Source organism: Chaetomium fimeti (assembly GCF_033439085.1).
Source record: "Chaetomium fimeti strain CBS 168.71 chromosome Unknown B0H64scaffold_4, whole genome shotgun sequence".
Lineage (NCBI taxonomy): Eukaryota > Fungi > Ascomycota > Sordariomycetes > Sordariales > Chaetomiaceae > Chaetomium > Chaetomium fimeti.
In genome coordinates, this window is record NW_026944332.1 from 3,594,723 (window position 1) to 3,615,846 (window position 21,124).

Consider the following 21,124-nt stretch of genomic DNA (forward strand, 5'->3'; position numbering starts at 1 on the left):
CCCGCCTGCACACACAGCGCATATCTTCCAGGGGATCCCCACGTGCTGTTCCCCTGTCTACGCCTCGTCCCCTCTTCGCATTCCGCATTCCGCATTCGTTCATGCATCTCGATCCGACCTAGAATCTCCGAACCTGGCCACGAAGCACAACAGCAGTAGCAGCAGCAGCAGCAGCAGCAGCAGCAACAGACTGCCCAGCGCCCGGTGGCATCCGATCAGCCGCCCACCGCCGCGCAGTCGCAACCATGACTTCCGGGGTACAGCCAGTAACACCCCAGCAGCCTGTCTCGCAACACCAGCAGCAGCAACTACAACAACTACAACAACTACAACAACTACAACAACAGCAACAACAGCGAGCGAACGCCCCGAATACCCCTAGCACCCCGGTTGCTTCCCCGATACACTCCGCCGTCTCCCCGCCCAACAAGCGCGATTTGAAGTCATGGTGGAAAGGCTTCAAGCTTCCCTCGAAGCATCACGAGTCACACGGTACAACCGCCCCATCTACTATACCTTTCCCAAGATCACAGCCCCAAAGGAAAGCTACTATATTTGCCGAGGACATGGAAGGCGACCTTAAGCACCTCCCATCCGCTGTATCTCTACTTCGGAGCATCGTCTTCAAGGAAGAAGAGTGCGCCGTTCATCAAGCAAGTGCGAGCATGAACCGGCACCCGCCAACCGGAAGACCACCCAGGTCGAGGGCGCCCAAGTTGCGCGCCCTCTCCCGTATCATGGCCTGCCGATTTGGGGGCCACTCCCGTGCCGTGCGCCGCAAGTCTTTTCCGGCTAGACCTAAACTAATTGTCGCAGACCAACGCACGCACGGTATCTTTGGTGTCCCTCTACGCCAGAGCATCACCTACGCCAATGTCGCCATCTCGCTCGTCGACGAGGATGGCAAGAGCTACATCTACGGCTACGTCCCGATCGTCGTCGCGAAATGTGGCGTGTTTTTGAAAGAGAGGGGTGCGTATACTTTGCATTGCCCTGCCCCTGTTTCGTGCCCCGGCCCCGGATGCATGCTAACCCACTACAAGCGACCGAAATTGAGGGGATCTTCCGCCTGAACGGTTCTGAGAAGCGGATCAAAGAGCTTAAGACCATTTTTGACTCGCCGGACAGGTACGGCAAGGGGCTGGTCTGGGACGGTTACACGGTTCACGATGCCGCCAACGTCCTGCGCCGCTACCTCAACGACCTTCCCGAGCCGGTCGTCCCCCTAGATCTCTACGAAAAGTTCCGGGAGCCGCTGAGCGGAGCGACGAGACCAGGGGCTGGCGACGCTGAAGGGCCCCAGTTCGTCGAGCATTTCGAGATGGACGCCGCCATCATCAGGTACCAGCAGCTCATCACCGAGTTACCGCCGCTGAACCGCCAACTTCTGCTGTACATTCTAGACTTGCTCGCCGTATTTGCGGCCAAGTCGGACCAGAATCGCATGACGTCACAGAACCTCGCCGCCATCTTCCAGCCCGGCATGTTATCCCATCCGAACCACGCCATGGCGCCAGAGGAGTACCGGCTGAATCAATGCGTCATCATCTTCCTGATCGAGAACCAGGATCACTTTCTCATCGGGATGCAAGGCACAGCGGCGGACGAGAAAACCGTTGAAGAGGTCCAGAAAGGCACGCCGGTGCTCAAACCGCCATCGACGCCCGTTTCAAAGCCGAGCATCGTACGGTCTACGTCTAGCGCGAGCGCTGGGGCCGAGAGCGTTGCCAAGGATGGCTCGATTCGAAGAAATAAGTCGACTTCGTCAAGACGGTCATTCCACTCCAACGGTTGCCCCAGCCCTGCCAGCCCGGCATTGACCGCTACCCCAACAGGGGGAGGTCTGGCTCGGAGCAACACTCTGCCCTCCAAGAAATCGCCAGCTCTGCAGGCGGGGAGGTTTGCCTCTCGGAACGACTCCCATGTTGCACCCATGACCCCCGTTGCACAGCCGGCGGGCACAGTGGTATCGCCACCTGCTGTTGTGGAGGAAATAGTGGTTCTTCGGGAAGGGGCGGCGCCATCCAGCTCGCAGCCCGGCTTGACTATCCCCGGTGCTAAGAGCCGGGAGAGGCTCCTTGAACCTCTTACCCCTGAGGCCACGACCCCGTCCAAAGACAAGAAACGGCCCATCCTGTTCCAGAGGATAGCATCGAGCGAGAGCGACGGACGCCAGCCGAACAAACTGAGGAAGAAGAGGTTACCGGGCAGCGCAAACCCTAGCGCCCATAGTTCGACGGCCTCGCTTCCCCATTCAACCTCGGTTTCTCCCAACACCGAAGCGGTGAGCCCTCTGGAGGTAATCCCGTCCGTTCCCCGGGCCGCAGGCGCCGGGGAACCCGTGGAGACCCAACAGCCCGAAACTTCCTCGGAACTAACACCAAGACCCTCGCACGCTGTGCCCGTCAACGCTCGGAGGGATCATCCGGGACACACCGAGCCGAGCAGTGCCGTTACGCATTCCGATCCTAGCAGTACTACTACGAGTGGCAATCACACCGATGCCTTGCATTCTGGCCATGCCCACGCCGACACGCTCCATCCCAATAGCGCTCAAGCGCCGTTGAAATCCAGGAAATCTCCTCCGACCTCACTACATAGCTCTTTTAACGAAGGGTCGGATCTCGACCAGGTCGATGAGCTGGCAACGGCCCCTGCCGAGGTACCCATCCCCGACACGCCTAGCGAGAAGGAGAAGAAGAAGCGATGGCGTTTGTCGCGCAAGAAGGAGGATGCGTCACCACCCTCTTTCCCCTCCTTCGCCTCTCCGCGCCCTGTGATGGGGTCGAATGCGACAGCGGGCGCCAGCGGCACGTCTATCAGCAGCGGCGGGAAGCTCGGGCAGAGCTTGATGGACAAGAGCATGACGGACATGTCGGACCGCACCACGATCAATGAGGCGCCGCTGGTCGAAGTGTCGAGCAAGGAGAGCAGAGACGACTCGCACAAGATCTCAAACTGGATCAAGAACAAGTACCGCGAGCACAAGGAGAACGTCGAGCACCGGCGGAACAAGTCCCCCCCTGCCGGGGAACGGACTGTCTCGATTGGGTCCAGTTTGATGTCGTCGCGGGGGAAGAGCCTGGACCTGAAGCGCGCCGAGGAGGAGAAGCCGCCGGTACCGCAGCCTGTACAAGCTGCGCCGCCCCAGTCTGCACCACTCCAGCCCTCGCAGCTTCAGAACGTGCTTCCCCAGCCTCAGCCCCAGACCCAACTCCCGATCCATACTCGGGTTCAGTCCCAGGTCCAGCCGCCGGTCCAACCTCAAGTCGAGTCTCAGATTCAACCCCAGGCCCAACCCCAAGTCCCGCCTCAGATCCAGCCTCAGGATGCGTCTCCGATCCAACCCGATGTCCAACATCAGGTCAGACCCCAGGCCCAAGTCCAGACCGCGCAGCCCGAGGCCCAGCCTCCGACGCAGGCTCAGCTCGAACCCAAGAACGAAGCCGAGGACCAACCCAAGGACCACGCCCAAGATCAACACCATGACCAGTCTCAACACCAATTTGAAGTTCAGCCTCAGGCCCAGACTCCGGCGCCGGCGCAACCCCAAGAACCAAAGGCGCAATGATACCCATCGCGGCCTTTGCACGGAGACGGCCCACGCTATTATGATTGTTTTCAGAACATGCACCTTCCTTTTCACTTGAAGATACTGGAGAGGGGCGACGAGAAGTAGAGATTTAGCGCGCCAGCCAGCCAGCCAGCCAGCCGGCTTTGTGGAGTGTGGTTTTGTCAAGCGCGCGCGAGAGAGAGAGAGGGGATGGAAGGAGATGGTTGCTCTAGTTGTCCGGCTGAAGCGGATACCCACCAGATTCTTTTTTTGGTTTTTTGCTGTTCTTGTCGGTCTGTTGATGTTTATATGATTCGGGCGGGCGGCGGGGTGGGGGGGTTGGACTGATCAAAAGATGATTCCCCATTGTTTGGTTGTGTTTTTGTTGCTGGGAGGTTTTCGAATGGATGGAGGGGAGGGTAACTACTGTTGTGTAGTGTTTTATAAGAAGAAGAAGGAGGGGATGTCTCGTGTCGGTTCTATTCTACTCGATTAATCTTCTCCCGGCTTCGGGGCGACTGACTATGGTTGATGTTCGCCTTGGCCTCGACTAATCACTAACAACTCAGTGTTGACACTAACCCACCATACATGCATATATACTAACACTATCCAGAAATCCCAAGGAGTCAGTTCACCAACTTCCTTCCTGGTCGGGGGGGGTTGTATGTATTCCTGGCAACACCAGAAACGGGATAGCGCCCGTCCCCAAGACCGCCGCAAGCCGTCCCCGCGGAACCGACTGACCGGGATGGCCAACGTGTCGGTGCCAACCGCTTTGCCTGTTTCATCTTAGCGGCTGGGGAGAGGGCCCCCTTCCCATGTTCGGTCTGTTGGGGGGGCCACGTTGGTGTTTGTCTGGGGATTTCCCGCTTCCCCAAGTGTGTCGGAGACCGTGGTCGTTCCACTTTCCCCGCAAAGGCGGCAGGGCGGGTGCGGGTCCCTCTGCGGATGGATTTTGAGGGGTCTGGGGGGGTTGAGCCGCTGGGCCTCGGCCTGGACCTGCCACGACCTGGCCCCTGGCAAACCCAGACGGACTCGGTCGTAACTGCTGCTTCTCTCTGAGGAGACTCTGAAATTGGCTTTCCCTTTTCTTTCCTTTTTCTGGTAAATGTTTTGTTACGTGAAAATCAAAGAGTGTATTTGTGTATTTGTTTCATTCCACACTCTCCTCCGGCCCCGCTCCGGCAGTTAGAGCCCGAGTGCGGAGGAAAAGTTTTAAAAGTTCGAATGCCGTGTCTGAAACTTTATTCGCGAAACGCCCCAGCGCCTTCATGATTAACTAATCCCCAAGTCGCCCGACTCGCCTGACTCGCCTGACTCACCTCCAGTTACACTACCTAAACCAGGTCGCGGCAGATGAAAACGGAATGCGAGCATGCCCACCCAACCGCCACACACGACAATGGCCGAATTTCGGCGAGAGGCTTGCGCTTGGCGTTCGGAGACGTTGATGAAGGAGGCACACATTCCAACGCCGAATGTGAGCAAATCCCGGCAAATTCATCACGGCGAACACGGCCAAGCCCGGATCCACCGGCTTCGAATCCCACCCGCTCGACATTCTCGAACCTGTTTTGTCCGCTCGCCCGGGTTATTCAGCCTCTCAGCTCAGGCCAAGAAACAAACACCGAGCTACGGCTCCGCTGGTTGGTGAGTTGAGGACCGCAACCGGGAGATCGCCCGTTCTTTTTTGAACCTCGGACTTTGAGGGTTTGAACATTCACCACGATGCGCCGGGCGATCGGCCGGTGGCGCCAGCCACCCGAAGCCTAATTTGTAATATCCGAACTGCCGACTCAGCAAGCTGCTGTGTAACTCGCCGTGCTGGCAGACAAATCGCCGCCCTGTTGTTCGACACATGGCAGTGGCCACCCCGTGTAACTAGGAGCGAAGAGTGAACGACCTGAGGGCGCAACGGCGGCATGGACTTGTGCTCTTTCTCAACAAGTGGAGATTACTCAGTACGGCATCCACTCGGCGCTGCGAACCTGTGGTCTCCATCGCCCCGCGCATGGATCTGGGATGATGGTGTTGCCTCGAGGTCGCCCCGGCGTGCCTGGCCCCTCCAAGTCCCTGGTCCCTTTTAACCTTAATCTGGAAGGTGGTTGACAAACGCCCCCGATCGCGGGCCCTGGTGCCATTCGAAATGCGGAGGCAACGAGACGCTGATCAATGGGGGACCTGTCGCGCGCGATGCAGTCACCCACGGCGTTACCATTACCAAAATGCATAAAATCCGCATGGCGTGCCACCATCGCGCTGCCGATCTTCGCTCTCTCTTCTGCTCGCCCTCCCGCTTTCGTCCGCCTCTTTACCTGGGGTCCCGTTTTGATACCCATCGGGAAGGGTTATAGTAGCTTCAGATTGAGGTCCGCCGAACCGTAACTGAAACATACTTGTAAAAGATAGCAGTCATGTCTGAACTCAAGCAACGTATGGCCATCTATATTCTGCCGCTCCGGGTACCATGCCCGCGCGGTCCTGCCCTTCGCCTCCAGCCCAGCTCCGTCTTCAAATACATCACTATACCACACGTCGCTACTTAGAGCTGACACTCCCACAGCATCAGACGAGGAGGACGTCAAGAGGTCCGCGGCCGGGACCAGCAAGGCCGCCCATGATGTCGCACCCCCTTACGACTCGGCCTCGACCTCCACGGAGGATGTCGTATGCCCACCCCACACCACAGAGCGCAGAATCACGACGAGGATCGACACATACATCATCCCGTTCGTGTCCATCCTCTACCTCATGGCCTTCCTCGACCGCGTCAACATCGGCAACGCCCGCGCCTTCGGGCTCGAGGACGATCTCCACATGGGCGGCGTCGAGTACAACACGGCCCTTACCATCTTCTTCGTCCCCTACATCATATGCGAGATCCCGTCCAACATCCTGATCAAGTACTTGTCGCCCCGCGTCTGGCTGTCCATCTGCTGCATCGGCTTCGGCGCCGTCACCGTGTTCCAGGGCCTGGTGCAGAACTACGGCGGCCTCCTCACCACCCGCTTCTTCCTCGGCCTCTTCGAGTGCGTCATGTTCCCCGCCTGCTTCTACCTGCTCGGCAGCTGGTACCGCCGCGCCGAGGCCCAGAAGCGCTTCTCGCTTTTCTTCTCGTCGACTTCGCTGGCCGGCGCGTTTGGCGGTCTGCTGGCCTCGGGCATCGGGAGGATGGACTATGTGCGAGGCTACCGGGGCTGGCGCTGGATCTTCATCCTCGAGGGCACCTTTACCGTGCTCCTCGGCATCTTCTTTCTGTTCACCTTCCCTTCGTTCCCGGAGCAGGCGGTACGTAGATCTCTCCTGGCTGGGTGTACATGCAGAATGCAGTGCTGACAACAAACAGAAATGGCTCCGCGACGACGAGCGCGAGTACGTCAAGGCGCGTCTGCGCGCCTCGCAGGGCGAGAGCGGCGCGGAGCGCAAGATCAAGCTCAAGGACGTCGTGACGGTCATGTCCGACTACAAGATCTGGCTCGGCGGCTTCATGTACTTCGGCCTGATCGTGCCGGCCTACTCGTACGCCTACTTCGCCCCCACCATCATCCAGAGCTACCAGTACGACCCCATCACCACCCAGCTGCGCTCCGTCCCGCCCTGGGTCGCCTCCTTCGGCTTCTCCATGGTCGTCGCCGTCTTGTCGGATTGGGCCAAGCACCGCTTCCTGTTTATCATTGGTGCCATCTGCATTGCCATCACGGGTTTTGCTATTCTGTTCACCGTCCACGACAACCTGCAGGTGCAGTATGCCGCCTTGTTTTTGACCTGCATGGGCACCTACTCGGCTATGCCTGTCGTTGTGTGCTGGTTCAATATGAACCTAGCGGGTCATCACAGGAGGGCGATCGGGAGTGCCTGGCAGATTGGTGAGTTCTATCCCCCCCCCCCCCTTTTTTTTCCGTTGTTTTTATCAAGTGTGGAAAGTGCTGACCGGAACAGGCTTCGGCAACATTGGCGGCATTATCGCGACCTACTCGTTCGTCAAGGAAGACGGGCCTTTCTTCACCAAAGGCTATGCTATTTGCGTCTCGTTCATTTGCCTGAGCGTGGTGTCGTGCATTTTGTATGCGGGGGCCATCACTTGGGAGAACAAAAAGCGGAGCAAGCAGGTGCATGATCTGAATTTGACCCAGTCGGAGAAGCTAGATCTCGGGGTAAGTTTGCGTTTGCTGGACGACTCTGTAGCTGTTGCTAACCCTGGACAGGATTTGAACCCCGAGTTTAGGTACATGCTTTAACGTTGGGAAGGGATTGTGATGCAGCATACGTCAATGATAGACGGGGATAGACCGTAGACCGGTGCTTATGAATAATGTGGCCTGTGTCAGGTCGAGAATAAACATAATTCAACCTATGCCTGAGCGTTTCCATTGTGGAGCTGGAACCTGCTCTCAGACGGCAGATGTGGTGATAGACCTCGGCTGGCTAACTCAACTCCTTGTGGATGAAGTCTACCGCGTCAAACGGCACCATGTCTGGCATCGCCCCGTCTGTGGCCCCCAGCCCAGCAATGAGTTTCTGAACCTCCTCGATCTCCCGATCCACATCCGGTTTTTTTAGGTTCATCAACATCTTGATATCCTCCTCCGCTGTCCGTCTCTCCTCTTCTGTCAATGCCCTCCCCCACTCGCGTTCCAACGCTTTCAACGCGCCGGGCTCCTTTTCCCACCTTCCCCCTTTTATCCTTTTATTGTCGTACACAACCCCCAACCCCCTTCTGACCACAACAACCCTTTCCACCCGCCCCTTGTCGTCTTCCGATGCCCGCGCGCCCTCGCCATCTAGCCACCCCACAGCACCGCGGAGCCCTTCTAAGCTCTCGTCATGCACCACTCTGGGTGTAAGCCTCAGCGGCATTGGCCCGCCAAGCTCGCACTGTCTACCACCTTTTTCCTTGTCCTCTCTCCCCTCCCCCTTTTCTCTATTCCCCCCATCCCCCTTCTTCCCATCCCCACCCTCCCCATCCCCCTTAACCTCCCCCTCCCCCCCTTTCTCTACCTCCATTTCCATTACCCCCCTCCAAAACCGCCCCACAACCCCCAACCAACTCACCCCGGAGGCCACCCCCAAAACCACCACCCTCACCCCATACCCCTTTTGTACAAACCCCCCCACCAACCGCCCCATCCCCTCCCCACCACCCCCCCTCCGACACGCCGTCTCCACCAGCACATCGACCCGCGCCTGCGCCGCCGCCGCGCAGACTTCTTCCAGCCAGCGCGCTGCGTCGGGACCGGCGAGGCGGGATGCGAGGTGGGGGGTTGCGGGGAGGGCGGCCAGGCAGGTGTGGAAGTGGGGGTGGTGGGTTTTGTAGGCGTCTGCTGTTAGGTGGAGGGGGGGGTTTCTTCTTCTGTTTGGATGGGGGGGTTGTCCGGGGGGGGTGGGTTGGGGAGTGGAAAGAGGGGGGTGTTGGGGGAGGGGTTGGGATCCGGGTTGGGGTGGGGAGGTGGAAGGGGATGGGAATGGGGATGGGGGTTGTTGGGAAAAGGCGTTGGCCAAGAGGGGCGCTAGGTGCGTTTTGCCGGCGCCGGTTTGGCCGAGGAGGAGGACGGCTAGCGGTTGTGGTTGTGGTTGCGGTTGGGGGTTGGCAGTGCTCTCCTCGGCGGCGGGGAGGAAGGGGTGGAGGACGGTTGGCAGGATGCGGGTGTGCAGGATGTGGGCGTGGGTTTCGGGGGTTATTTGCCAGCCTGCGAGGAGGCGGGCGATTTCCTCGGGAGAGCGGGAGGCGGTGTTGGTAGTTGGGGGGTTGGAGGGAGTCGTTGTTTGGGGTTTGGCGTGGGAAGGGGCTTCGGTAGGCTCCATGGTTGTGGAAGCAGCAGAGTCGGCTGGAGGTGGGAAAGGGTTTGTTGATATCTCGTTGCCGTGGCGGCTGGGCGGAGTGAGAACTGGGTGCGCAGTCTGGGTTGTGAACTCTCCTCCTCAACAAGATGCGGTGGATGTCTCCCTCTCCGCGAGGCAGTAAGCAACGAGTCAAGTCCTCTCCTCTGAAAATACACCAAAGTCTTTGGTGAGAATGTAGTCTGCAGAAAGTAAAGTTCAGAGGGAACAAACACAGTGAGCGACTACCCCGACAGGAAAGCGTCAGAGTGTCCACACGGGCTAAGGTTACACTCGGCCCCAGATCTACATATAAACTGCACCATATAAACTGCACCATATAAACTGCACCATATAAACTGCACCATATAAACTGCAGACTATGAGATAGATCCACATGCGGCATCGCTCCCGCCCGTGGGGGCACCACGACTTCCCCGCAACCAACGGGACGGGTTGAGACGGCGGTTCTCAGCTCATGCCGAATCCCGACGTCGCCCCATCGTCCCCGGTTCACAGCCCTTGCTACAGCTACCAGGGCCTGAAGGATCGAGGGAGAAAGGGGAAGGGTCTCGCCATGGGTCATCCGATACGGAATGTGTTGACTTCGAGTGTTGTGGACGGGCTCGCCCTTCAGCCGAAAATAATACCGCAGGGGCATGAAAGACGGGGAGCACGCAGCTGAGCAGGAGAGCACTTATCAGCCCCCCGAGTTGAGTCAAGCTTCAAGCAAAAAGACAAGGTTGACATAACCCAAACTACACACATATGGACGGCCATTATATGTATCAATATTCCATTCGCGTCCAGCTTAACATTCTTTCTCCGGTTTGACCACCTGCTGCGTGCAATCCTGACACCTGCCATTCCGCTGTAGGTTCGCCGCCAGGGGACCGTCCCGTTCCCAAGAATAGGTAGCCAAGCCAACGCCTATGAAGAAAGGGCGAAACCGGTATTCAGCACGAGGGCGGCAACCCAAGCGCCGGAACACCGAGCAATCCAAAATATACTCTGAATAATAATAGCCACCGTGCAGAAGAACGATGGTCCCAACGCCATAAGTCCGCGAGTGTTGCGTGTGGGTGCAGAACCGAGCCTCAACTTCCAGACTCCATGCCAATTGCCCCAAAATAGTACCGCGCGAATCGATATGAAGAAAACGCCCACCCAGATGCATGATTCCCCCCTAAACGTAAGTCGCACAAAAAAACAAACCCACTGCATACCCGGACTACCGGTCCAGAATCCAGAGGGCTGAAATGCCAGCCGTGGGGCATAAGCTCCTAGTAATAATAATGAGCCCTGATATCTTCGCCTTCATTAATCATCAAACATGCACCCTCAGGTCGGTACACTGCGCGGCGTGACGTCGCCGCTTCGCCGCCGGACGACGATATGTTGTTGTTGCTGCTGCTGGGCTTTGGATGCCACAGCAATGGCATGCATCCTCTTCCGGAGATGGGCAAGTCTGCCGTTGACCATTTGCACCACTGCTAGCGCGTTAGCAAAACATATTCACGCTTAAGGATAGCGTGGGCTGGCTTACTCTTTTGCACTGCCTGCTTGTCGTCGCTGCTCATTTCGTCTGACGCGTCTTGAGCAGCGACGGGTTTCTCCTCCTTAGACGACGTTGACACGCGGCGCTTCGGCAGGTGGTCATCGTCGCTATCCAGCACCGCCTCGAGCATGCGGATCGCCGTGACATACGATATCTCGCAGCCGGGGAGATCTTCGCTCGCAATCTCGTTGATGGCGGCCGTGCGGCTCATCTCGACGGCGCGGTCGTACATCAGCTTCTCGGCACTTATGCCGAGCGAGGGGAACACTGTCACGGTGTCGGAGCCGCCCAGCGCGCTCGTCTCGGGCGGCTGGTTACTCGGGTGGCTGGGATGCTCCTCGGGCAGCTGCTTCTGTGCCTCGATCAATTTTAAGCGGACAACCTCGGCCTTCTCCAAGACCTCGTTGAAACGGGCGCGAATCCACTGGACTGCCGCGTTGATCTTCAGCGCTAGCGCTTGCGTGTTCACCGAGTCCCGGGTGGCCGAATGCACGCTGTTGCTAGATTCTGCCCGGCTCTTGCGCGACCACCAGAGACTAGCGATGTCCATCGACTTGGCGAGCAAGGACAGCGCCTTGACGTAGAGCACTAGGGCCTCTTCGGACAGCGAGACCACCGCATCCATTGTGAGGCCGTCCTCTTCTTCGCCCATCCTGTCGGCAGGAGCACCACCGAGACCGTGTTCGATGGAGGGCGCCAGCGGAACGACTTGCTTGTACTTGACTTCGGCGAAGCCATATACAACGTCGCTCCGCGTAGCGTAATCCTCTATGCACTGAGCGACCCGCGAGTCTTCGTCCACGGGAGCACTCTGCTTCCCATCCATAATCAAGCCAGCCGGCGTAGATGGCGTCGGGTAGGCCGGGAACGGGCTGTACATCTGCGGTGGTGATTGTCCCTTGCTCAACATCTGCGGCGAGTACTTGAAGCCGAACAGCCGGAGACTAGCATCTTGGATAGCCTTGGAGATTACCGATGTCGTGTTGCCAGGGCTGCTAGAAAGAGTCTTGTCGTACGAGGCCTTCCGGTAGTGGTCGGAACGACCCCCCTGTGGACTCCTGGACGACTGGCCGGGCACGGCGCCGGTGGCCGAAGTTGGATATCCCTGCTGCGTAGCACGCCTCACGACCGGGCCAGACTTGGCCGGCTGGGCTTGCTGTGGATACAGTGAAATCTGGTCCGCGAGCGCGTTGACCTCGACTGCGGTTTTGTCGATGAAGATGTAGTCCCGTTCGAATGCCACGTCCTGCGCGGTTTTCTCCTCGTCTGTAAGAGGTCTGCTCGCTGCGCTTTTTGGCCTCGTGCGGCTTGCAGCCTCGTGCGGCGGCGGCTGAGCCTCACGGGCGGGTGCCTTCGTCGAAGCGTTCGAGTACCGACGGCTTCGGTCGACGTACGAAATGGGCCGGACGGGAGCCGAAGTGGATGGCTGCGCCACAGGCCGGCGTATCCCGAGGCCCTCTTCTGCCTCCTGTCGGGGCGAGTAGCTCAGTCGAGGGCTGGATACTTGCTCCAGCGGGTTCGGCTTGGGTTCGATGGGCGTCGCCAGAGGGGATGATCGACGCGGCTTCGGCGAGGGCGGAACCCCAGGCTCGCGCGTCGAATCCTGCTCTGCAACATAACGTCGAAGGGATGGCCTCCGCGACATCAACGCCGCCTCGCCACTTCCGGTCGATACCCTGGTTTCGGCCAGAACCGGCCTCTCGGGTTTTGGAATATCGTCTTCCACGAGGCCTGGAATGGGACCGGTGATGACAGAATGGCGGAAGAGGTCCTCGAAACTTATCCGCTCCACCGGATTCCGTTTCAACAGGGCCCGAACCAGGCCCTTCACTTCGGAGCTGACGACGCAATCTTTTGAGAATCGGATGACGTCTTCCGAGGCCTCGATCTTCCTGAGCAGCTCCACGTGGTTGCCTGCTCGAAAGGGCGGTCTCCCTGTCGCCATTTCGTACAATACGGTACCTACGGACCACAAATCGGCCTTCGCATCGTATCGCTCGTAGCGGAGAATCTCCGGAGCCATGTACAATGGCGAACCGCAGAGGGTCTCGGCGAGCGAAGTCGAAGGGAGCACCCGAGCAAAACCGAAATCGGCCAGCTTCAGCATCGGCAGCGAAGGCAGCCCAGCGGCCGGCGTGAGCGAGTCATGGCTGGCGCTGAGAATCTGCTTGTGCATCTTGTTGGCTTCGCGAAACTGCGGCGAAGGTAGCAGCAGTAGATTTTGGGGCTTGACGTCGCGGTGGATGAGGTTCGCTTCCCGCAAGAACCTGATGGCACTGATGAGCTGCTTCAGAAAGTGACGTATGACGACCTCGTTCAAGCCCGAGTTTGGAGCGACAGGGTATTTGCGGGCGAGCTCATGCGTGCCCGGGTTCGTGATGAGCTTGTCTCGTTTCTTGATGAAAAGCGACAAGTCCCCCAGTTCGCAGTACTCCATAATTAGGTTGATATGTGTCCCGGACTCAACGCAGTCATGGAGGGCGACGATGTGGGGATGCCGGAGTCGCTTGAGGATCTTGATCTCGCCGTAGAGGTTCTCTTTCAGCTTCTTGTTGAGACGGGCAAGCTCGACGGACTTGATGGCCACCAAGGCACCGGTGACCTTGTAACAACATGTTAGCGAGTTTCCGACATGGCCCAAACACAAGCGGGAGCGGAGCTAACCTTGTGACGACCAGAGTACACCTGGGCAAAGCTCCCCTTTCCGATCTCCTTGTCGATGACAAAGTTCCCGATGGCGTCATCGCTGGCTGGCTTTGACCGCCTCGACGAAGAGGTCCGTTCAGACATGGCTTCCTGTGAGTGTTGGCGATAGCAGGAAGCAGGCGGGGAAGAATAGCCCGAGGGCCTATGATATGCGAAAGACGTCGGCGTCCGGCCTGATCGTCATGTATACGTCGAACCGAGAACTTGCGAGTGATCGGGGTGATTGAGAGCGAGGTGAAGACGAGGAGACGGTGGTAGACTCGAAATGCGGACCCTGAAGTCGTCGGGCGCAGTGACTGAGGAGGGCGCGTGCTGCCTGTGCCAGACGGGAGGGAGGCGGCAAGTATCCGCTAGACCGGGAGAGAGGGAGGATGGAGGCAGGGATGGTGCTTTGACGGTTGCCGTTGTGGACAGGAGGAGTTCGAGTTTAAAAGGGGAAGTCAAGTCGACGGGAATGGTGGTGGTGGTGGAGGTGGAGGCCTTGCGAGGTTGCGAGGTGCAGTGCTTAGCTACCTAGGTAAGGTAGTTTAGGTATGCGAGGTGACGACGCATACGCCGAGTTGTGTGCGGATAACTTGTTGAAAGTACGAGTCTCGAGCTTCGGCAAGAGGTGCAAAACAAGGAGCACGGCGAGAAGAGTGGGAAGTCCGTGTTTGTTTGTTTTTTAGGCTTGGGCCAGGGTTTGTCTTGGGAGGAAATCGAGACAAAAGTTCAGATGGCCGGTGTATGCCTGGAGCAGCACAGAGCACTGGCAGTTACGGAAGCTATCGAGGAAAGGCGGGCAGCTCCACACGGCACTGTGACGTCCAATGTCAACTCAATGACTCAGACTCGATTGCTGCCGAAGGGATGACTAGGGCCCAGAGGGTTTCCAACAAGATGAAAACCACAAGAAAAAAAGAGTGAAGAAGGCAATGATGATTCAGAGGCGATGAGATGCGGCGTGTGAGGGATGGGATGGTAAAAAAGAAAGGAAGAAATGGAAGGAACTTGGGAAGGACCTGGGATAGGCAGAGTGACGACGATACCAAGGTACCTTACCAACCGAGTAACTCAGGTAGGCCTGCGCCTGTTGCCGGGTGGCCGCTGTGCACACTGCCAAACAAGGGGCGTGGGCGTGGGAGTGAGAGCCACGGGGGCTGCTGTGCTGATGAGAGCCCGCAAGCAACGCACGGGACCGAAGGCGCTGGTCCTTCACTGGCCAGGCGCGCTGAGAGCAGGTGCGAATACCGTCGCGAACACGGTGCTCGTGATGCGAGACTCCACCGGCCAAGCAGAACCACTCAAGCTGTGGTACCCTCGGGTACCGTTGCCCCTGCTCCCTCGTACGGGCTCAGCAACCTGCAGCCCAGTAAGACAAAGGAGTACAAGGCACCGTTACGTACACTACCGAGTTTAGGGTCTGAGACGCGCTAAAACGGCATTTGGCGATAAGACTCCGCGATAGCACCACTTCGACTGGCACAGCGGACGCGTTGAGTCCCCATCGTTCCCATCGTTCCCATCATTTGCGACATCTCTTGCGTCTTCGGAGGCGGTGATGAGATAAGCGTCGTCCGTGGTCGGCGACGGTGACGGTGACGGAGAGACATCGATGGGGCAACTCATTGTTCCGGTTTCTCCCGCCACCGATCCGAAGAAACTGTCTCTCTCTCGCCGGACGACCGTCATTGACTCTCCTCAGCGATCAGCGCCAGCCGTCAGGGTGGATGAAGCCGCCAGACACAAGCAGGGATCCATCCGCCGGGACCTTGAGGGTACAGTTCCGTGGTCACTGGGCGGCTTTGCCCCACACGGTATACAGTGTCAATCAACTCGAGTTCGAGTCGGGCACTGTGACACAGAGGAATGCACCAGCAGCCAAAGAAGGAAAAGCAGTCCAGACAGGAAACCAAGCAATGGATTATCTCCGTATTTTTGCAGCAAGATAGGGGGTTTACGGTAGTACAAAGGATGGTTGCTTCTTGTGGCCAAAAGTAGCGGGAGTTGGCACATTGGGTCAACCCGGAGTCAGAGAGCATCATCCATGGGATGTGGTCAGGTGAGCCAAGCCGAACCACGCCGTCGCTGCGGCTGGTCACTGCTGGTCTCAGGAACAGCTGCAACAGGGCCGGGCCCACACAGTTTCCGGTTCTTTCTTGGTGGAGAGGCGTCCGCAGCGTTTGTTGTCTGTTTTGGTTCCGGAGAGGCACGCAGTCGAGAACAGGGAAAGTGCGGCCAGCCGGGCGGCCCTCCTTCCTCCTTGCATTGATAGTAGCGAGGCTGTTCCCGGTGTTAGGCCGGCCTGGGGATCCCTCTACCTTATCGGCTGAATCTCCCTGGTTTCTCGCCGCCTATCACTCGCAAGTCCCTGGCTAAGCCTGGCTTCTTGTTTCCAACATCATGCCAATCAATGCATGCAATAGCGGCGAGCGGCCAGGCGGACTTGACACCCAGCCTCGAGCCAGGCTCAACGTCTTCCAGTTAGGTAGCTGTCTTGGTTCCAGGTTTTTGGGGCATTTTTCCACGTTACTTGTTACTCGCGTTACTCAAACGGCGTCGTGCTGGCGGTCAATTCGATGCACATCTCAGATCCAACGCCAAGCACCAACCAAACCCGCCGCCCCGACAACCTTGGACCGATCTCATCTTTCCGGGGAAACTTTCCTGGGGGTCTGGGGCCTGGAACCGAGCTGCAGCGCCATGCTTGCAAGAAGCTGCCACGTCTTCACAAGTAAAACATGGGGTCTCCATTCGGAGTGTGTCTTTGATGGCCGGGTAGCCAGGAACACTGTGGTCACCAGACACATCAAGGGAACAACTACTGTGTAGTTATCGAAACGAAACTCGGCTTGCCTTTGTCTTGAAGCTGGCTGCACAAGGCTGGTACGGGAGCATGGCCACTTCGTACATACCTCGAGGCACTGGCAGCCAAAAGTGGTGTCATTGATCTTCGGATTCCCACCCAGGCTCCCGGTCTGGCAGTCTGCTTGGCTCACTTGCCCCCCGCGCTGGCTCCCACGCCATTCAAGTCAAGGGAAACAGGCAGGGCAGCCTCGCTCGGAGCACTTTACCAACGGAATGTCCCAAAAAGGAAGGGGGTGACAAACAGGTCAGCCACTCACACCGAGTCCCCGCGGTGACACGGCAGCGTCGAGCCCGTTGCCAAGGGCCGGGAGAGGGCACCGAGAGCAAGAAAACGAGACCGCCACGTCCCGGACGCGTTATGTGAGTGAGAGAGGGTGTGAACACTATTGCCGTGCCCATTGGAGTATATCACTGGACAATTGGCCTCTCAATCGGCAGAATAGACGACAAACAGCTGCCCGTGGTCATCTGCCCTCGAGCAACACCTCGCAGAAGTGTCACACAGCAGCATGTCAGCGCGCATCACAGATCGGAAGCAAGATGTGTCACCGTGCTATTCGAAATCCAGGGTCCAGTCCCTCGACTCGGAGTTATGTACGAGTACACGAGTACACTCACTACACTACATCTCGAATCCCAATCCCGCGCACCTCGAGGTCGTTCACTCGCCCCACTGAGAGACGCCCACTGCAGTTGGCTGAAGTCCCATTGCAACCCTCGACGGAGTCCTCCCCGTCCAATCCACTCACCACGCCCCACCCAGTTCTCATCAACGAGACAGACGAGACAAAACGATATGTACACTTCTGTTGTCCATGCATCTGCTGTTTGAGGTTAAGCCACGTGGGGTTTTTGACAGCCGGGGAGGTTCTCCGAATGGCAGGTCCCCGTCCAGCAGCATTTAGCCACTACCGCGGAACCGCTCCCCACGGATGGCGGAGAGGTTCCATGATGGGGGGGGGGGGGGCTGATGGGCAGCCTAGAAGGCAACCATCCGCGGCGACGCCTCGAGAGGGGAAGTGGGAGAAAAGAGAAGGGAGTTCTGCGCACATATTGGACAATGGATGATGGTTCGCCCGTCGTTGAAGGATCCAACGCTGTGTGTTGTCTGCCTGCCCACAACACCACCCCTTTCCCGTCCGTCCTCTCTGCTGCGACTTACACGAGCCTGCCGGACAGACCTGCCAATTCGGGGTCAGATATGCACCTTGATAACTTAAAATCCCACCGTGGCGACCACCACCGCCCGTTTTCCGCACTTCAACGATTGATAATCACCACTTTGTCCTCAAAACTCTCCCACTTTGATTCCGCTTTGCCGCCCCTATCTCACCGTCACAATCAACCCTTTCACTCAATCACCCCTTTTCACTCAACCGCCCCTTCCCACATACCATATCCACACATCCGCCCATCCAACCCCCATCCGAACCGACCAACCGACCAACCCGACCAGCCGAGCAACAGAGTGTCAAAGTCAGGGTCCGACCCGCCGCATGCTGCACCCGGCCCGCTCGCCTGCATCCCGAACCCGTCCTGTGAATGGACGGCTGCGTATTCCGTACATGTATTATAAGTATGTATAGATAGCTTTACATGACTCGCTCGCCGTCCCGCCAGCAGCACGCAAGCAAGCACGTCACATGCGAAGTCGTGTCGCGTTACGCTGCGTCGCCGAGCCTTTGCGTTTGCTGCGCGTAGGTCTGAAGACGGGGCGGCTTCGCATGTGGCGAGGTGATCTGTCCGTTGTCGGTGATGTTCCTACGTCGCAACCACACCGGAACCAAATCCAAGGGAGGGCGGGATCCGAGATGGTTGGTTACTTCTTTTTTTATTCGCGTTCGTTCGTTCTGTTCTTGCGAGCAGGACGGAGGGGCCGGGTAGGGTAGACAGCACCCCGACGGCGAGATCTACATCTGGATCTAATCCAATCCAATCCAATCCGATCCGATCCAACCCGGATCTAGGTAGCTCAGGTCCAGTCCCATCCCAATGCAATGCCAAACACTATCCGATGTGGTATCAAATGAGATGCGCCAGACACAGCCAGCAGCCAGCGGCTAGCGGCCACGATGCAAATATGCAATATGCAGCCCGCCCACCTCTCTGAACGCCCCCTAGTGACCCTCGCTAATCTTGGTCGTCGGCAGCTCCTCCAACGCCTCACCAATGACCTTGATGGCCCCGCGGAGTTCCTCCTCGGTGATAACCAACGGTGGCGCGAACCGGATGATGTTGCCGTGCGTGGGTTTGGCCTATTCCGTAAGTCAGCAATTCGGTTCATATCTCTTGGAAGAAGAAAAAAGTAAAAGAGAAGAAAAAAAGAGAGAGAAGAAGGCAAGAAGAACATCAGGGGCGGTATGTACTCACCAAAACACCCTTCTCCTTCAACAACAAGCACAGCTCCCACGCCGACCGCCCGTCCGCCTTGCTCTCATCGATGACAACGGCATTCAATAGCCCCTTACCCCTGACCACCTGCACGAGCGGCGACTTGAAAGCCTCCACCCCCTCGCGGAACATCTTGCCCAACCGATCCGCCCTCTCCACCAAACCCTCCTCCTCGACCAACTCCAGCGCGCGAATCGACACGGCACAGCCCAGCGGATTCCCACCATAGGTCGAACCATGGGTCCCCGGTTCGACCACGCCCATGACGGCCTTGTCGGCCAGCACGCAGCTGACGGGGTACATGCCGCCCGAGATGGCCTTGCCGAGGGTGACCATGTCGGGCTTGATGCCGGCCCACTCGGAGCAGAGCATGCGCCCCGTGCGCGCGATGCCCGTCTGGATCTCGTCGCACACCAGCAGCACGTTGTGGCGGCGGCACAGCGCCTGCGCCCGCGCCAGGTAGTCGTCGTCGGGCACCACCACGCCCGCCTCGCCCTGGATCGGCTCCACGATGAAGGCCGCCGTGTCGGGGCCGTGCGCCTCGAGCACCGCTTCGAGGTCCGGGATGCTGTTGTACCGGATCGGTTGGCCGGTCGTGGGGTTGGTGGCGCCTACGTTGGGGAGGTAGGGGCCGTAGTTGTCGCGCGATTCGGGGTCGAGGGAGAGGGAGACGGCCGTCATCTGTAAGGCGTGTTAGATTGTGTTCTTTATTGTGTGTCTGGCTATGGCAGAGAGGGGGGTAAGGTAGCCTACAGTTCGCCCGTGGAAGTTCTCGCTCGCGCTAAAGATGAGCGCCTTGCCCGGTGCCACGCCCTTGACCTTGTAAGCCCACTTGCGGGCGATCTTGATGGCCGTCTCGACGGCCTCGGCGCCCGTGTTCATGGGCAGCACCATGTCGAAGCCGAACAGCTGGCGGACCTTCTGGGCCCATACGGGGAACACATCGTTGTGGAAGGCGCGCGAGCTCAGCGTCAGGCGGCCGGCCTGCTCGGTGAGCGCCTTGACCAGCTCCGGGTGGCAGTGGCCCTGGTTGACGGCGCTGTACGCCGAGAGGAAGTCGAGGTAGTGCTTGCCCTCCGGGTCCCAGACGTGGACGCCCTCGGCGCGGGCGAACACCACAGGGAGCGGGTGGTAGTTGTGGGCGGCGAACTCGTTCTCGGCGGTGATGGCGCTCTTGGTCGACGCCGCATGGTAGCGGCCCTTGGACGGCGCGATGTCGCCTTCAGGAACGGAGTTGTCCTTGTCTGCGTGGGGTGCCATTGTGATGTGTTACGGCGTCGCGTGTGTAGTTCTTTTGATCGACGGTCTGGCCGTTAATGTTGAGGTGGTCTCCAACGAAGTGGGACCAGCAAAGGAATGACGATGGAGGGGTAGGGAAGTGATCGATAGGCCCCACTGATGGAGAAGATCAAAGAAGCTTGTCTGTGGTATCCGACCGGTTTCGGTTTGTGATTCACTCTGGGGTATCAAGCGGCTAGAACTATTGTAGAAGAAGAAAACAACCTGTGACCCAGTGTGTGAAATGTGATCAATTGGAGAAAAAGAGAGAAAACATGACCAGCCTATGAAACGGGAGAACACCCGGGATTATGTAGGCACATGTTCGCCCCAACTTCGGTCTCCAGATGCAGACGAAAATGTTTCCCTGACATTGCCTGTGGATTGTGTGAAACGCCACTATACTCCTAAGTGCAAGTGGAAGCGGCGTCATGGTTAACATGACGGCAGTGACCCCTCACGTGGGCCCAAAGATCCCTGGAGATCCTGGTGTGCCGATACAGAGCGAGCGGGCCCAACGGTCAATTCTGGAAGGAGTTGCCCAACCCGCGTCGCCCGCCAATGCCGTGACAAGAGACTCCGAGGCCCCGGTCTCTGCCGTGTTGGCATGGGATTCCGTTGGTAGGTCTTGGGGCAACGACAGCCAGAAAATATGCACTTTATCCAATCATGCCGAACCTTCGGGTCCGTGGCGCGCCTTGGAGGTCAGATTCTCGAAAGCGATCCGGAGCGGAGCGCTGGCGGTGGAGTTTCCAGGTTCGGGGTTCCGGGGCGGTGGTGCAGGGGTCACAGCGCCGACTGGCCAACCGCGCTCAGGTGATTACCCAGCAGGGGGGTGGAAGCAGCCAATTAGGGGATTATGTTTCAACGCTCTGGCACTTGGTGACAGCTTTCCGACACTGGCACACAACTGGCAGACTCGAGGAAGCTCAGGGGAGCCAAGCTCGGGTTGTTGTTAGCATTTACGTATG

General features: G+C 58.3%; 6 protein-coding genes across 6 annotated transcripts; 3 read left to right on the forward strand and 3 right to left on the reverse strand.

The window, feature by feature from the left end:
• Positions 1-245: 245 nt before the first annotated feature.
• B0H64DRAFT_442574 (uncharacterized protein) lies at positions 246-3,571 on the forward strand (the record flags this gene model as incomplete). Its single annotated transcript, XM_062806654.1, has 2 exons — positions 246-972; positions 1,044-3,571. The coding sequence occupies 2 exons, from the start codon at positions 246-248 to the stop codon at positions 3,569-3,571; spliced, it is 3,255 nt and encodes a 1,084-aa protein (XP_062659767.1).
• A 2,154-nt stretch (positions 3,572-5,725) lies between these two features.
• On the forward strand, positions 5,726-7,888 carry B0H64DRAFT_166200 (major facilitator superfamily domain-containing protein). Its single transcript, XM_062798684.1, has 5 exons — positions 5,726-5,989; positions 6,120-6,844; positions 6,903-7,422; positions 7,496-7,710; positions 7,762-7,888. Exons 1-5 carry the CDS (start codon positions 5,971-5,973, stop codon positions 7,792-7,794), a joined length of 1,512 nt encoding a protein of 503 aa, XP_062659768.1. The 5' UTR covers positions 5,726-5,970; the 3' UTR covers positions 7,795-7,888.
• Positions 7,889-7,910: 22 nt separating this feature from the next.
• Positions 7,911-9,711, reverse strand: B0H64DRAFT_475089 (zeta toxin-domain-containing protein). Its single transcript, XM_062808081.1, has one exon. The coding sequence runs from the start codon at positions 9,356-9,358 to the stop codon at positions 7,982-7,984; it is 1,377 nt and encodes a 458-aa protein (XP_062659769.1). The 5' UTR covers positions 9,359-9,711; the 3' UTR covers positions 7,911-7,981.
• A 663-nt stretch (positions 9,712-10,374) lies between these two features.
• Positions 10,375-13,811, reverse strand: B0H64DRAFT_166255 (uncharacterized protein). The gene is made up of 3 exons (XM_062798685.1): positions 13,596-13,811; positions 10,920-13,533; positions 10,375-10,863 (listed from the first exon to the last, which is right to left on the reverse strand). Exons 1-3 carry the CDS (start codon positions 13,719-13,721, stop codon positions 10,715-10,717), a joined length of 2,889 nt encoding a protein of 962 aa, XP_062659770.1. The 5' UTR covers positions 13,722-13,811; the 3' UTR covers positions 10,375-10,714.
• Positions 13,812-17,408: 3,597 nt separating this feature from the next.
• Positions 17,409-18,287, forward strand: B0H64DRAFT_397760 (uncharacterized protein). Its single transcript, XM_062803902.1, has one exon. The coding sequence runs from the start codon at positions 17,455-17,457 to the stop codon at positions 18,058-18,060; it is 606 nt and encodes a 201-aa protein (XP_062659771.1). The 5' UTR covers positions 17,409-17,454; the 3' UTR covers positions 18,061-18,287.
• Positions 18,288-18,330: 43 nt separating this feature from the next.
• B0H64DRAFT_166289 (pyridoxal phosphate-dependent transferase) lies at positions 18,331-20,359 on the reverse strand. The gene is made up of 3 exons (XM_062798686.1): positions 19,629-20,359; positions 18,855-19,556; positions 18,331-18,739 (listed from the first exon to the last, which is right to left on the reverse strand). Exons 1-3 carry the CDS (start codon positions 20,133-20,135, stop codon positions 18,602-18,604), a joined length of 1,347 nt encoding a protein of 448 aa, XP_062659772.1. The 5' UTR covers positions 20,136-20,359; the 3' UTR covers positions 18,331-18,601.
• Between the last annotated feature and the right edge of the window lie 765 nt (positions 20,360-21,124).